This window comes from Lycium barbarum, chromosome 3, assembly GCF_019175385.1.
Source record: "Lycium barbarum isolate Lr01 chromosome 3, ASM1917538v2, whole genome shotgun sequence".
NCBI classification, from domain to species: domain Eukaryota; kingdom Viridiplantae; phylum Streptophyta; class Magnoliopsida; order Solanales; family Solanaceae; genus Lycium; species Lycium barbarum.
Genome location: NC_083339.1, coordinates 79,331,849 through 79,349,824, shown reverse-complemented (window position 1 = coordinate 79,349,824; position 17,976 = coordinate 79,331,849). Strand labels below are relative to the sequence as shown.

At 37.8% G+C, this 17,976-nt stretch overlaps 1 protein-coding gene across 2 annotated transcripts; it reads right to left on the bottom strand.

Moving 5' to 3' along the window:
• Positions 1–11,673: 11,673 nt before the first annotated feature.
• On the bottom strand, positions 11,674–17,124 carry LOC132633927 (uncharacterized). Of its 2 annotated transcripts, none has more exons than XM_060350299.1 (7): positions 16,868–17,124; positions 15,562–15,755; positions 15,308–15,475; positions 14,932–15,216; positions 14,598–14,845; positions 12,046–12,098; positions 11,674–11,955 (listed from the first exon to the last, which is right to left on the bottom strand). In XM_060350299.1, the coding sequence occupies exons 2-6, from the start codon at positions 15,746–15,748 to the stop codon at positions 12,063–12,065; spliced, it is 924 nt and encodes a 307-aa protein (XP_060206282.1). In that variant the 5' UTR covers positions 15,749–15,755; positions 16,868–17,124; the 3' UTR covers positions 11,674–11,955; positions 12,046–12,062. The 2 variants fall into 2 exon arrangements, with proteins under 2 accessions (XP_060206282.1, XP_060206281.1); XM_060350298.1 differs by having other exon boundaries at positions 14,932–15,222; positions 16,868–17,123.
• Between the last annotated feature and the right edge of the window lie 852 nt (positions 17,125–17,976).

The following is a 17,976-nucleotide window of genomic DNA, read 5'->3' as shown; positions in this document are numbered from 1 at the left end:
TAGGGGTAGGCCGAAGAAGTATTAGGGAGAGGTAATTAGACACGACATGACACAACTACAGCTTACCGAGGACATGACCTTAGATAGGAGGGTTTGGAGGACCCAAATTAGGGTAGAAGGCTAGTAGATAGTCTCGTTATCCATTCTTATTAGTAGTCGCATTATTGCAATATAATTTCTTGTGCTCCGATTTCTGTTATTATCTGTTATTTCCTGTGCTTTGATTATCCTGTGTTATCTGCTCCGATTTCTGCTATTATCTGTTATTTCTTGTGCTTTGATTATCCTGTGTTATCTGTGTCGCTTGCATTATTTCATTTTCATATCGCTTTGAATCTCTTATCCGAATCTCTTAACCTTATCTGACTTTTTTTTATGATTTATTGAGCCGAGGGTCTTTCGGAAACAGCCGTCCTACCTTGGTAGGAGTAAGGTCTGCGTACACTCTACCCTCCCCAGACCCCATGATGTGGGATTTCACTGGGTTGTTGTTGTTGTTGTTGTTGTTGTTATAGTAGTATCTATTGTCTAACGGAAACACCCTCTCTACTATGGTAGAGGTAAGCCCTGCGTACGTTCTACCCTCCCCAAACCCCACTTTGTGGGATTTCACTGGGTATGTTGTTGTTGTTATAGTAGCATCTATTACCAAACTAACAGGAGCTTGTTCTTTTAACGGTTCAAGAATCCGGAGTCTTTTAAGTGTGGAGAACTTATCCATGAAGAAAGTGCATACCAAGTATCAACAGTAGAAAACGTTAAAGAACAACAAATCCCACTCACCCAAATATCTGACCTAAGAAAATCCCTTCCCCTTCCCAAAACCACGATTGTAGGTGTTGGAGGAAGATGCACCTCATCACAAGTTGCGTTCTGTAAAGTCACAGGTAATCTGCTCAACGCCGCTGTTAAGGGCAAGTCTTTTACTGGTAAACCATTGCCATTTCTGATACACTCTTTACTATGTGTTAAATTCTCTATGGAATTAGTAATTTTAGGATAGATACTTAATAATCTATTGTTTCCTTATAGATTTTGGAGTTTTGATTCTGTATTTGCAAGAAAAGCGAGATCTTTTTTGGATTCATTTTGCTAGCAAAGGGAACTCTTTTAAAGGTTATGGCTAGATCTACTTTTGAAGTTCTAAAGTTTTATTAGTCTATGTTTGAATTCAGCTTGTCACAACAACTGTGATTGCGTTTGTCGGACACGGGGTATAAGGTGGAAATGTGCTTATTCGTAATATTTAATTGGTTAATAGTTTTGTCATTTCTGATTCTACATTGATGTGTTTCTGATTATTCTATTTGAGACATCTCTTTTTCCTTTTCGTCTAGTTTGCTATGTGCTTAAGGAGATTCCAGAAAGCTTGTACACTTGGTGAGCCTCTCTTGTCTTATAACTCTAGTCACCTGCAGCCTGACGGTAAATGGTATGCTTCATTTAACCTGCTCTACTAATTCTGACATCTTTGTTAAGTAGGGAGAAGGAAAATTGTATATTGTTATAGTGACGATGAAGTTTGGCTTGCCAGCTTTAACGTGATGTTTAAGATCAACATCCATCTAAAATGCTTCTGGTGATATATACTTTATGATCATGTACCATGTAATGCTTTACTTTTCCAATGACATTTAGCTGAATTAAAAGCTAACAAAGACCTTAGAGAAGTTTCAGTGGAATTGTTTTGATTTGCTTTTACCTGTAAATCTGTTCTTTTTATTCTTTAGGATTTTATAAGTAAAACCCTTTTGTGTATGTTCTTGGAGTTTGGGCAATGGTTTGTGATTGATTATCAGTTACTCTTATGTATTGATTGTTGTTTGATTATATATTCATTAATTTTAATGGTGGGTTTTCACTTGCAGGCTAATTCACATTTCAACTTTGGACCAATGTGTGCATATTTTACTGTCAAACCTTTATTGGTTCCTTTCTACAAAGGATTCACCTGTAAGTTCTTTGGCCATTGCTTTTTGGTAATATTGTGCTTTTAGTTTTACTTACTTACATAGCTATAGGATATGTTCTTGTGTTGACAGAAGGGCAAAGCATTGAAGATGCAGTTTTACTAAGTTTAGTTTGTCTGTCAGTTGCTTCTAAAGTGGGGAGATTGAAGTTGGTGGAAAGCTACCGGAGAATTGCATATTCATTTTATTGTTCTTGTTAAGGCCTCTTTCAGTTCCCCTTCTAATTGCTACAGTGGAGTTAGGAGCTGACGAAAATAATGTCATATAATCTGGAAGATGTATGTTTTTTGGCATTAGGATACTTCATTTCATTTGTAATAAACTATGAAATTCTATATAAAAATTGGTTATTTTGCATATTTCCAAATTACTATTTGGCTTGTATATTTATTTTTTGTGGAAACTGGAAAGTTGCATAAAATTAGCGGAAGGAAAGCAGTTACAAATTGACTTTTTAATGAACGGATCTTTAGTTGTTGTTGAAAGAGCAAATCTAGTTGCTAAAAGGAGTTACAATGACGGGATTACCTGTCGTTACAAACGTTTTTAGCAACTGGATTCTTACTGTCGCTAAAGGTTCTTTTACGACCGGATTTAGCTTTTAGTGACCGGCGACGACGGGATTTTTTCCGGTCGTTAATCACTAATAGCGACCGGAGTAGGACTTTTAACGACTGAATTTCCCCTTGCTAAAGACTTATTTTCTTGTACTCTTTCGAAACTCGCCAGTTCTAGTCTTTACGATCGAGAGACAACTCGTAGAAGCTTAGATAAGGGAAGAAGATGCATAAACTTACCTTGGACGGATCAGAACTAGTGAAAAGCGAAGCTCCCTTCACCTGGAATTAGCCCCCAACATTGCTACAAGAAATGGAAGGGAAACTAGCAAGAAGTTCGGCCACTGTCTTGGCCTTCTGACTAGCTGTAGCTTTTGTAGTCACAGGCATCGCTGTATATAAAAAAAAATCAAGGGTTAAGAATTTCATTCCCTATGACTCCACTCTACTGCACGATCTAATATCAAGAAGGAAGGGTAACCATCCTAAATGCCCCGTAGCCTCCTGATTCTAGGTGTGGTGCACAATACACCCATAAGCAAGACTTTACTAGACACAACTTGCAGACTTCCTAGGATAGACCTGCTCTGATACCAAGTTTTTCACGACCAAAATCAAAGGGTCATGATCGGCATCCGATGCCTTAATCAACCGCGCGCCAACATACTTTACTATCCATTTATCATTAGACTTGTCATAAGCCATTAAGGCTACATTAGTATGCATCCATAGAAGGGTAATGAAAGCTTAACTTATGAAAGACAATCCAAAAGGATATATATACATACATACGGGTTAGAAAGGTCATCACGATAGACCGACACGAGACAAGACCTGCAAGGCCGATATAACAATAACTACAAACAGGACACAATCTGCAAAGCCTCTAAGGAAATATGGTCGTCATACATAAGTCGGGACAGGGACCCCGACATACCCATAAGACAAAATAACATATACATAACCCTAACTCGGTAATGCTCCGGGAGGAAATGGAACTCACCAACAAAAGCTGATATCTTGCGGCAGCCTACTGTGGAGAGTCCTTTACCAGTCTGTCTGAACCTGCATGGGATAAAACACAGCATCCCCAGGCAAAAGGATGTCAGTATGGATAATGTACAGAGTATGTAAAGCGAAAATGAAACATAATAGTAAGACATCATAAAGAGAGAGAGAGATACGAGTCAACCTGAACCTCTGAAGTTCCACTGAGGGCCATGATATGCACAATGATCATACTTATCTATAATGTCACTCTATGAGACTATATCTACATAGTAACTCTAACTAATCAACTGCCCAAATGATTAGTAGTAACTGTCCAATCGGCTGTAGCTCGGTGGTAAATGCATAACTACCCGACCGGCTGCAGCTCGGTGGTAAATACATAGCTGCCCGACTGGCTGTAGCTCGGTGGTAAACACATAACTGCCTAATCAACCGTAGCTCGGTGGTAAACACATTACTGCCTAACCGACCGTAGCTCGATTAAAAAATCCATAACTGCCCGATCGGCCATAGCTCGGTGGTAAATACATAACTGCTCGACCGACCGTAGCTCGGTGGTAAATAAATAACTGCCCGACCAGCCATGGCTCTGTGGTAAGATAAAAGTACCATAACCATGTCTCTCTAGATACCGTATATGCATATACAATGTCATTTAATCACCTATTGATAGATATCTAATGCGTGAGACTTATAAAAATAAATTTCCGAAACTGTCGGAGTGATGTACTGTCGTTACACCTTCGATTATCATTATGTACTATCAAGCCAACATGTGTTACATTATCAGCCCAAGAAGGATCACAATAGGCATGAAGGATAAATATTTATGACATGAAAGTAATCCCAACCCGAGACAAAAAAGAGTCAAGAACATCTTAACTTAACATGAATGGAGTCATACTGATAATACTTTCATTTACGTTTCGTTTACTTGGAACATGCCAAACGAAGGAAGAGTTTAGCCTTAACATACCTTTGTTTCTTATTCAATGAATCAATATATATATACTGCTCGGAGTACTTCAACCTAAATCAAGACATTAAAACTATGGTTATGCTACGGAAGGGCTTAAAACGTATTTCTAAGCTAGTAGCTCGTTTCTAGAAAATTGGGCAGCACCTCCCCTATAACTTTTACTTCCTCCCAATACGAAATACCATCATCAATAACCAGAACAACAACAACAACAATAATAACATAGCCGCGCTATACCATCAATAACCAGCAACTCAAGCAATAGTACAACGAGCGGCAAGCTCGGTTTGCGATTAAACAAACTATAGCTTTAAACCCCTTTTCCTACAAGAATTTGTTACTAACATTACCCACAATGTATTAATGAATTCCTACTGATTTTAATCCATAACACAACCTTAAAATGAACCCATAATAGTCAACAAGTTACATCAGCTTAAAACTAATTTTTCAGATTACTAAAACATGTTTCCGACTTGTCTTTTCTTTCAAATTGAGCAACACAACCAACAGTACATAGTTAAGCCTATTCTCATGTAAAATAGCCATGAATTCAACTTAAAACAAGTTCACAACCAGCCAGTAGTGGCGAGACAACAAATAACATACTACTCTTTTGAAACTCGCAAGTTCTAGTCTTTACGATCGAGCTGCAACTCGTAGAAACTTAGATAAGGGAAGGAGAAGAATAAACTTACCTTGGAATAATTAGAACCAGTGAAAACCTAAGCTCCCTTCACATGGAGTTAGCCCGCAATGAAGCTACAAGAAAAGGAAAGAGAAACTAGTAAGCAGTTCGGGTTTCTCGACACTAGATCACTGGAAATCACCTAGGGTTTGTGTGGGATTTTTGGGGGAGAAGTTGCAGCGGTTCTATCTGATGATCTTGATCTGAAAAGTGAGTGAAAGAAATGAAGTAAATCAGCCCTTAAAAGGCCCCTCTTGGCTTTGTCAATAAACCCGCTTTGTGGGGAATTAATCTTGGCCTTTCCTTTTAACAAGTAGGTGACACACCTACTTTTTTAATTAGGTTGTGTCACATGCTACCCCCATTTAATTATATAGTGTCTCATCCTTGCTTAATAATCATGACACGTGTTAAGTAGCTCAAGCAAGTAGGACGGGAAGTAAGTAGGTGAAACAGGCACGTCGGGTAAGCAGGCAACTCGTTTTTGTTTGTCCAATATCCCATTAGGGGGTCTATCTGATGTTCTTGGTCTGAAAAATGAGTGAAATAAATGAGGTAAATCAGCCCTTGAAAGGCCCCCTCTTGGCTATCTCAACAAACCCCCTTTGTGGGGAATTAATCTTGGCCTTTCCTTTTAGCAAGTAGGTGAGACACCTACTTGTTTAATTAGAATGTGTCACATGCTACCCCTATTTAATTTAAATACATGTCTCATTCTCGTTTAATAATCATGACACATGTTAAGTAGCTCAAGCAAGTAGGACGGAAAGTAAGTGTCACGACCCGACTAGGGGCCGCGACGGGTACCCGGAGAATTTACCGAGCACCGCTCTTTCTACTGCTTATTCTGCTCACTTAATACTCTCTTATGATTTTTTTTTCATACTGATTGTGGGAAAATCATATATAATTAAAACATACATACTGCATATACATTGGCCTATTGGCCGCCAAAATAATATACACACATAGAAAACCGTCTTATGGGACCATGTAACCCACACTGAGTATCTACGAGCCACTACTAACATAAGGAATACATAGACGGAACAAGACTCCGTCATGCCCAGAATATACATATAGGAGTGTACATCAAAAGAGAGTAATCACAAGCACCTCCGAACAAAGGAGTGCTATCTTCTAGCTGACAGCTACTGATGACCTGGGCCAAGCTCTCCTTCCTGTCTACCTGTGGGCATGAACACAGCGTCCGAAGAAAGGACGTCAGTACGAATATTGTACCGAGTATGAGAGGCATACATAAAGAAGGAAAACATCAACATAAAACATATGGATCTGACTGGTAATCATAAATGCAGTATTGCATACTATCGTACTCATACCCATCATCATAACCTGTATGCATCATATGCAAGCTGCCCGTCCATGTCGGAACGGTGTAATCATTAATATCATTAGCCCGCGTCCAGGCCTCCCACGTCCGGGGTACCATCTCATGCCGCCCACTAGTGGTGTCTGCCCATGCCCGAAGGTCATAGTGTATCCGTATAGCTGCCCGCCTTGGCGGTGACTGCCCGACCAACTAGGCACGGTGTGAAATGCTCATGTCATGCTTATCATAAAATGCTCATAATAATAATATACTCCTCATAAAATACTTATCTCATTGTAATACATGCATAAGGCTCAAGATCAACTTTACTCTATCGGGGTGACGTAAGGTCGTGATCCCCCGATTCCATTATGGAACAACTATTGATACTCTGCCTCACCTTGAAGGAACTAGTACATAAGGTGAGTGTAAGCGATAATTAATATCATCATTATACTAGCATCATCATATCGTATAACTTATCTCATATGGACATTCATAAACGTAGGCTTTTAGCTTCTTAGAAAGTGAGAGCTCATGAAGGGAATAGGAAATTACATCAAAGATTCATGCCATTAGAAATAAAGACTAGCCTCACATACCTTGGTCGTTTAGCTAAGATATTGCTCACTCGTTCTCCTTCAATATCGCGTCGTTACCTTCATAAGAATTCATATCAACATTAGCATACTAACTACAAGAATGCGTCGCTAATTCTAGGAGAAGTCGGACAGAGCTTCACTTGTTTATACTATTTTTCTCATGTTTTATCTCAACTCTTAACATTCCTAACATTACTCATAATATCACAATCGACCATCGTCATTTACGTACATTTAGCAAATCTACCATTTTCCTCCAATTTCCCCATTTTTAGCCTTATGACTCGTCATTGCGTTTTCATGCGTTTAACGCTTGTTTCATGATGTAAACATCATTCATAATGTATTTGTATTCACAACACTTCAACATTCATAATTCAATCCCACTATCATTCATTTATGGCACTATTCACTCAGTAATGGTCCATTTCTATGTTCTTCTACATTTCAAGTGTTTAAGCTTTTCAATACTTCAAACAACATAGAATGATCATGAAACTTACCTTGGATAGTGGTTGAACAACCCTTGAGTTGAAATTCTTCACTTAGCCAAAACCCTAGTTCCACCCTTTTTTAGAATTTCTTGATTTAGAAGATCCTTTGATGTGTTCTTACACTTATTTTCATGAATTTAGTGGTGATGATCTTGATATTCCCTTTGATTCTCTTGAATTCTTGTGGAGGAATAATTTGGAATGTTCTAGAGGTTTCTTGAGTTGTGTTGATGAATAATGAACTGAATTGTAGTCCAAGCCTCTTTTAATAAATCCCAAAATTTGATCTTTAATGAATTCTCGTCGGGTGAACAGTGGCCGTAAAGTGCAGTTTACGGACCGTATTCTGATTTACGGTCCGTCCCAGTGATCGTATTTAAGCATTCTCCAAGACAGAAAGTCTGGCTGGTGGACAGGGCAGTTTACGACCTGGTTTACGGTCCGTAAACCAGTTTACGGGCCGTAAACTGGGTCGTATTTAGCCATATTCAACAAATTCCAGAAAGTTGAGATTTTTGGCAGGTTGAAGGACGAGTGCACTATACGGTCCGTAAACCACTATACGGTCCGTATAGTGCCACGTACGACCGCTGGCAGTGAATTTCTCTGCAACTTTATAATTTTTTTCCGAGAGTCATAATTAGCCATTCCCGACTTAGTGAAACACCATACACTCATCATACCAGTACGGAAAAACTTCCGAGGTGTAACAGTAAGTAGGTGAAGCAAGCACGTCGGGTAAGCAGACAGCTCGTTTTTGTTTGTCCAATATCCCATTTCTCGAGCTTAAGTGCATTCATCAACCTCAATGTAGTCGTGCATATATTGAATGAAAATACGGGATGTAACATCCATCCCCTTTAGAAATTTTCATCCTCGAATGTAGAGGTGACATAAGGAAATTAACTCTTATAACTTTCGAAATTTTTTGGCAAAGTTTCCTCTGTAATTGTAACTATCCCAAACCTGCACGCAGCCCAAAACTGCAATACAAACGCCACACAGGGCTACAACAATCAACAATAACTCTTAGCCTCACACGACCAGCTAATATAAATGCCAGAATCAATATCATGATACTCACCTTATGTCACCCTATGTCGAATTAACGTGTCTTCCATCTATGCATAATTGCGGCCAACCCCTAAATTTACGTATAAGATAGTTCCTTTCATGCTTCTCCATCATGTTCCATTAACATATAATTTAAACCAAACTGATGTTCGAACCACTTCCATACCCACTTTACATTAAAAACAAATCCATCATATCCAACCCCTACTAAGCCTTCTAAGGTAAAATGGCTATGCATTATCATTGCACAACCTCCATATACCTTCTTAATCATTATAGACTCATTCAATTGGATAACTACTCCAAAGGTTAACTTAACAACTCAGGTGCTTACTCAACTTGTAGCAATGAACGGGGTGGTATGTAGCAAAGTGGAATCTTGAACCTATCAATAAAGGAAAACTGTCAATATACATGTATCAATGTCAGGTGATAACTCCTGATCCTGATGTCTAGTCAAGGCATATATGCGGTTCTGACTACCGCCAGAGCCAGATGCTCTACCCTTGCCTATGCCTCTACCGGCTGATACCTATAGTCCTCACTTTGGGAACGTACTAAAAATGATGAAGCTGCAACTGATTCGGTTGGTTGAGCCTTACCACCTCTGTCCCTCATCGAAAAATCTCGGATATAGCGACTGGGGTCCCCACATGTGTAGCATACATTAGAACCCTGACGACACCGCCCATAATGGGCCCTACCACACTGACCACATTGCGGTAGAGGCGCCCTCATTTGTGATGAATCCCTCCAATTCTGAAAACCCAAAGCCCTCGAACTCTAACCTGATTTGCAGTAAACAAATCCATCATGACGTGGCCTCTGAAACTATAGGGGTGCACTATCGGCAGGATAGTGTGGCCTAGGACCACCTTGTGAACCCTCAAGTTGGCTAGCAGACCTAGCCCTCTTATGCTGACCCTCATTACGGTCCTTACGTTGTTGCCGCTTTCGATCTTCTAGGTTCTAAGCATATGCCTGGATATGAGAGATATCCATACCGTCAAGCAAAGTGGTCATAGTACACCCATTAATCAAGTGAGGCTCAAGACCGATCACAAATCGGTGTACCCGATTTTCCTTCTCAGCCACAATTAACGGGGCATACCTAAGGAATCAAACTGGAGGCTATATTCCTGCACACTTATATTCCCCTATATAAGAGTTAATAACCTATCTACCCTTTCCTGACGAATCTCCGCCAGCAAGTAATGACGCAAGAAGGCCGTCAAAAGTTTTCCCATACTGCTGGAGGCGCATTCGGCCCTCGGGACAGCTCCTAGTCTCATACCATCTCACAGATACATCCCGCGACCTATATGTCAACAGCCTCAGCAGCAATGACATGTATTACCCGCAAGGTCCTCAACATCTGATCAACGAAGTTTTGAGGGTCCTCACCGGACTTAGCTCTGGTAAACTCTGGGGGGTCAAGATCAATAAAATCCCTAACTCGGGCACTCAAAGCCCTATCAGCAGAACCTGCGCTGGTACCTATCTGGCGCTAAGCTTGAGCGGCTACCAATCAAGTCAACAATTGTACTGCACTCCGCATATCCATATCCTCATCATAAGTAACAGGTAGAGGAACTAGAAGTGTTGGGTCTCTCCTCAGCTCCTTAGGTGCTGGCGGAGTCGGAGAACTATGCGAGAGTGTCACACTCCCCCTTGGGGCTTCACTCTAGCCCTCGCTAGTAGCTGGTGCTCTACTTGTACCCTCATCGGCCACTGCCTTGGCCTTCTGACTAGCTGTAGCTTTTTGTGGTCACAGGCATCGCTGTATATAAAAAAAAAATCAAGGGTTAAGAATTTCATTCTCTACGACTCCACGATCTAATATCAAGAAGGAAGGGTAACCATTCTAAATGCCCCGTAGCCTCCTGATTCTAGGTGTGGTGCACAATACACCCATAAGCAAGACTTTACTAGACACAGCTTGTAGACTTCCTAGGATAGACCTGCTCTGCTACCAAGTTTTTCACGACCAAAATCAGAGGGTCACGATCGGCATCCAATGCCTTAATCAACCGAGCGCCAACATACTTTACTATCCATTTATCATTAGACTTGTCATAAGCCATTAAGGCTACATTAGTATGCATCCATAGAAGGGTAATGAAAGCTTAATTTATGAAAGACAATCCAAAAGGATATATATACATACATACGACACTACAAGAAAAACAACCTTTAAGGAAGGGAAATATGGTCCCTAAAAGTTAAAATCTGGTCCCAAATGACCAATTATGACAGGAAAAATCTTGTCGCCGCCCGTCGTAATAGCCTCCGCCTCTAAAGCGCAACAACGATGGGTACAAAAATCTGGTCGTTGATTGTTTTTCAGAGACGGGTAGAAAATCTGGTCGTTAAATGTTTTTAGAGACTATATATCTTATCCCTAATAGACAATTAATATCATGGAAAATATTTTTCTTCCTGGTCGTTAAACCTTTCTGCGACCAGATTTCACTAGTCCTAAATTGTCTTTTAGAGACGAGTAGCACTGGTCCCTATCTAAAATAAATATAGAGCCCGTTTGGATTGGCTTATAAGCTGTTTTCAGCTTTTTTGAGTGTTTGGTTGGCCAGCTTAAAGTCATTTTGTGCTTAAAATAAGCTCAAAAAAATAATTGGGCCCATTTGACTTAGCTTATCTAAAGCAGCTTATAAGCCAAAAAAAAAAAAGTTAGACTACCCCAACTTATTTTTTCAGCTTATAAGCCCATCCAAACAGGCTCATACTAATTTTAGCATCTGCATTTCTGGTCTCTTATTGACGAGAAAATTAATAGTATCAATACATATCAAATTGCTACAGAAATGTAGATATAAATAAATATATATATATATATATATATATATATATATATATATATATATATATATATATATATATATATATATATATATATATATATATATATATATAGAGAGAGAGAGAGAGAGAGAGAGAGAGAGAGAGAGAGAGAGTTATTAATTACAAAATGGTTAACATCCCATATTAGTTTCAATATTTGCTCAACAACAACAACAACAACAACAACAACAGCAGGCCCATTATAATCCCACCATGTGGGGTCTGGGGAGGGTAGAGTGTACGCAGACCTAACCCCCACCTTGAAGGTAGGGTGGCTGTTTCCGAAAGACCCTAGGCTCAAGTTTTGCATTACATTCCTAACAAAATAATAATGAGCTTGTGCATCTTCTAAACTTGCATCTTGACTCGAAACTTCAATCTTCAAAACCTGTAAGTACAAAATTTTGAAAAGACGATGAATAACTATTAGTATAATAATATATGTAAAATTTACACTACCAATAGTTAAATAGCTTACCCCAAAAGCAGTCTTATTTATCGGGTGTTATCCAACAACATTAAAAAGCTAGGCTGCAGGAATATAAGCAAACAATTAAGCCTTCCTTCCCAAATAATTAATGCAGTATGTAAGGCAAACTGAGATTTTTTCAACCATAAATCACCAAACTCTGTAGAAATGCAAGGAAAAATACATCATATCATAGGTGTATCATAAGGTAAACTAACTTACTACCTTTTGTTGTATTCCATAAATGTGTTCATATACATGGTGGTTGAACTTTTAACTAACTGTACAAAGATTTCCGACTAATTTACAATAATACATCGTTCACGTTAAGTCGTCAACAACTTAGTGAAGACTTTGTTGTGATGCATTAACCAAGACCCCAAAATATATTATAAAGAACCACAACTAAAACAATAATTGTGACAAGCATAATGGACAAACATAAGGAACTTCCACGAAAGTTCATAGTTAAACTAGCAAACTCTGTACCTTATAGATTAAACACACGCATATAATATGAGCTCGCTGCCATTCTTCATGTAATATATCTTCCCAACTAAAAAAATTCCATTCACTATAGATGTTAATTCTTTTAATCTTCTACTTAAGCCTATTGTAAAACAAGGAGAATATCAAACCAAGTGAGACTATGAACTCTTGCACATCATTGAAAAATAAAAGTTTATCGAACTCCATTTCCTCCAACATGAGCAGAATGGAAACACATAAGACAAGTTCCATTTCCTCTATGCAACTAAGTTAACTATTGATAAAGACAAATTCCAACATTTTTTTAGGCTAAGGGCCACAAAAGTTAAACTGGAAACCCATAAAAAAGCAACAAGAGTTAACATCAATAAGGCTTTTTTCCATCTAGCAGAAAATTGCTCTTTTTTTATCTATTGATAGGAATTTCTGAAAATATCTAATAAGGAAACCATATTGAAAGGAAAGAGATGAATGGCATAGCATGCCAAAATCTAATCATTCAATTACACAATACCATTAAGACTTAAAAGACAACAGGAAATACCATTTGTGAAGTAGCAGTAGAGGAAGTACATCAAATTTTACTCACTGTATACACTGAAGAAGAGGTACCTAATGAAAGAGGGAAGGCTAAAATTCTTCAAAGAAGCCTTCCACTGGACAATGTTCAATAAAATAATCACCCAACGTACTTTAAATTATCAACTTCAATAGGTTAAAAAAAAAAACGGGTATATTGTTACTAACTTGGTCAGCCTACAAAAACAGTGGTCATTCAGTTGAAACGGTTGATGTCGTAGGCGGGACTTGTGATTGTTGAGCAGCGAAGAATTCGTTTATTTTCATAATTTATTTCATCTCTTTTTCTAAGGTAGACAAGCGATCATTTAAGGATTTGTTTTCCTCATTCAAGGATTTGTTTTCCTCTCGAGTTGAACGTAGTGCGGATAGTAATTCAGCCTTTGAAGAAGTTCCACCCTTCAAGACTTTTAATATGCTCCGTCAAACACAAGGTGCTTAAACCACTTGAGACAACTAATAGTTACTCAGGCAAGTTAAGAACTTAGATAAAATACCACCTTGGATTTCTTGGGCAGCTTGGAAGGGCAAAAAATAGCAGAAGCTTTGAAGACCAAAACTCTGCTGTTTTTTTGCTAAATCTAGATATGGAAAGGTATTTATTCACAAATATGAAGGAGAAAAAGAGGTCAACAAAACTGAGTTTTTTCCAAAGTCCACAGTAGAATATGTAACATAAAACAAAAAAAGACAATAAGCATTAACTTACGAGCTCCTGAAATAAGTTCTGAACTTTGAACAAGAAAATTCTACAAGCGCAAAAAAATAATCAATGTCTAAAATAATCGAAGTATAGCTCTCCTTCTCTAAGTGAAAGTAATGGTTATTGTAACGAAAACTAATCACGAAAATCAGTAATATCTGCTGAAAATATACTTCCGATTAGTAGGTATACAAAAAGCTCAAGAAGTTAGTACAACAAAGAAAATGAAACTTATGTGCCAAGAACTAAGATCTGGAAACTACATAGCTAAAGGAATGCATAGTTGTGTACTGTAATTTGTATCCAATCGCCACAAGTGCGTAACAACCAACAACATCTGTCATTTTCATAATTAGTTTTCTATCTTTTTTTGGAGGCAGAAAAACTTGACGATAATGATATATAAAGCTACTTAACATTTTTTCTAAAGTTAATCATCAATAGGCTGTTTGGCTGGGATCTGGGAACTACATAGCTAAAGGAGTGCATAGTTTTGCATCAGAATATGTATCCAATTACCACAAGTGCATAACAACAAATAACATCTGTCATTTTCATAATTAGTTTTTCTATCTTTTTTTTTGGAGCAGAAAAACTTGAGAATAATGATATATAAAGCTACTTAACATTTTTTCTAAAGATAATCACCAACAGACTTTCGCTGGCAAAATCTCTAACACTAAAGACATAAAAATGATATGCTATTCATGAAGAGGGTGCTGGTGTGAGTAGAATGAATGCAAAAGAAAAGGTCCAAATGCGCATTAATACTCTTGACTACATTTGTTACCTCAACAGCTGCCCACATGTGATTCAACTTTTCTTGATTAATATCGTTCCAAGATGAAACCCCCAACGGACACATATTATAGTCACGAACTATTCCTCCCAAGTGCCTCGAAAACAGATTGCTATTTTTTTCAACCGTTCGATTACTGTAAAAGGTTACTTTCAGCTTTTGTCCAACTTCAAGTGATGCAACTTCTTTGCACTTGTTCCTCCCTCGAACTCTTTTTACCTTGCCAGGATTAGATGACCCTACAATGACATAATTTGGTAAAAACTATAGCAAAAAAAAAAATCAGTTCTACAAATTAATAACACATGAATTCAAAATATCATACCTTTTTCAACTGTTTGGTTGTGTTGCATAACTTGATCAGTAGATGGAGGCAATGAAATATTGGTTTGAACATGCTCTTTCTCAAGAACCGTTGGATTTTTATCCATTATTCGCATTCTTTGACTAGGAGACATGGTAGAATTCGATCTTGTGATTTTAAAAGGAGTTTGCATACGTTGATTAGCATAACGAGCATTCTCGTGGAAAGATTCCATCTCATTTTCAGAAATTCCTAAAGAGGAGCACAAAGATCTAGGTGTTTGCTCCCGTCCCATCCCTATAGCGCCTGGACCTAAGAAATCATATTAGTAAAAGCTTTGGCATTTAATTTTAGTTATATGTGAAATAAAAAATACAATAGATTTGGAAAAACTTACTTGTTTCAACTTTTTTGCATTGCTTAACTTGATCAGTAGATGTATACCCTTTGGAAAAACTATACCCTATCTCAAGAACCATGGAGTTTATATGTATCGTTCCCATTCCTTTACTAGCAGACATGGTAGCATTTTTATGACCTTGTCCTTGTTCCATCCCCATAGCACCTGGCGAAATGAAATCAAGTTACTAACACTTAATCATTTAAATTCAGTTTATGCAAATTAAAAACAGCAGATTTAAAAAATCTTACTTGTTTCAATTTCTTGGATGTATTGCTTAACTATATCACTAGATTGAGGAAATAAACTCTTGGTTGGCATATTCTCTTTCTCAACCAAAGATCTAAGCCCTCCTCGTCCCTGTCCCTTTCCTATAGCGCCTAGCACGACGAATGCCCCCCCCCCCCCCCCCCACATTTCAGTCTTTAATGGTTTCATATTGAGCCTGTAAAGAGCCAAAAGTAAGAAAATACAATAAGAGAAAATGCGTGACAGTGTAGTAATAAAACGAAATCATGCCATCAGAATGTAAATAGACTTAGTATAAACTTTTTTAGATGTAAAATAAAATTTTCAAAAGGAGTAACAACACTAGTCCCTGTTTGGCTTGCAAAATTTCAACACTGAAGACATAAAACTAATATGCCATTCACGAAATAATTAGCTTTTTCATATTGATATGCAGTCTGTATGAAATATGTTTTTTCAGAAACACAATATACAACAAACTTGAATACACTTCTGGAAATCAAATTATCAATTAGGAATCCCAAATAAATACGAGGTCACTTTTTTTTTTGAACTGGCAGATAGCTTTTATCGCAGTATTACAAGATAAATTTAAAACTCAAGCACAAATGAAAAGTGCAATTTTAGTATCTCTGCAACAGTGATAATTCCATACCATTTAACCTAATTGGAGCAATATGAACATAAATATTTTGCACAACACCAACTAATGTACAATTTTCATCGAGCAGCTAAATAATAATTGGCAAAGAGCGTTATTTGATTTCCTATCAGTTGAATAGGATATAGTCCGGTGCTTAGATTGAACTCTGGGGCTTGAGTAGTTGGTAAGTTTTAACAAGTGCGAGGAAAATAGGGAAGAACATCAAGAGGGTAGATACTGCAGACGTTAAATTGCAATAGAAACATACTACAGAGGTTAAATTGCAGTAGAAAAACACCAAAAAAAAAAAAAATCTTTGACAAACAACCTATGATATGTCTTATCCTTTCCTCGTTATTTTATTGTGATAAGTAAACATGTTAATACAGAAAGCAATATTTGGGATGCAAATCATATAGGAAGTTGTATGCAGAAAACCCATCAAAGAAGACGAGAACTGACCCAATAGAAGAAAGCCCTTTTTCATTTGCTAATCATTTTCACTGATTATACAAATAAAGAAAAAACACCAGATTGTCAAACCTTTTACCAATTTAATGTTAGAGAAGAAGAATAACAACAGTAACTCGAATCAAGCGAAGCAATAAAGTGAATTTAGTACATAAAGGAAAAAAAAAAAGAACAACTCGAAATAGGAGACATACCTAAGATTCGAAAACGAGCGAGATGGGAAATTAGGGCAGACCTACAATTTGTGTTTTCCCAAAACACAGATTTACGCGACGACCAGAGCTATGGAAGAGTACACCGATAGTGAGATGTGTAGAACTAGAAACTAGGGCAAAGCTGTGAGGCCTTTGTTTTGAGAGTTTATCTTAATTTTTAGAACTTTTATTTTAGTAATACTACTTTAATTTTGGCGCCTTATTTTTTGGGTGAAAACTTTAGTTTTCATTTTACTACAGTTGTTTTGGCGCTGATTTTTGAGAAAAAAATAGTATTTTAATATTTTAGTATTATATTGGGGGCATTCAATCCCGCTCAAGATCCCTCAATTACAATTTGGGACCAGTTACTATTTTTTTTTGGGACCAGATTTAGTACCTTCGCAATAAAATACAACATTAAGGGATAGAATATAATCTCGTCCCAATAAGTATACTTTTAGAGACGACATTATTAACTCGTCCCTAAATGTTGCTCTTAGATAAGCCTTTTTCTTGTAGTACGGGTTAGAAAGGTCATCATGATAGACTGACACGAGACAAGACCTGCAAGGACACAATCTGCAAAGCCTCTAACGAAATATGGTCGTCATACATAAGTCGGGACAGGGACCCCGACATACCCATAAGACAAAATAACGTATACATAACCCTGACTCGGTAATGCTCCCGGAGGAAATGAAACTCACCAATAAAAGCTGATATCTTGAGGCAGCCTACTTTGGAGAGTCCCCTACTAGTCTGTTTGAACCTGCATGGGATAAAACACAGCGTCCCCATGCAAAAGGATGTCAGTACGGATAATGTACAGAGTATGTAAAGCGAAAATAAACAAAATAGTAAGACATCATAAAGAGAGAGAGATACGAGTCAACCTGAACATCTGAAGTTCCACTAAGGGCCATGATATGCACAATGATTATACTTATCTATAATGTCACTCTATGAGACTATATCTACATCGTAACTCTAACTACTCAACTGCCCAACTGATATGTAGTAACTGTCCAATCGGCCGTAGCTCGGTGGTAAATGCATACCTACCCGACCGACCGCAGCTCGGTGGTAAATACATAGCTGTCCGACTG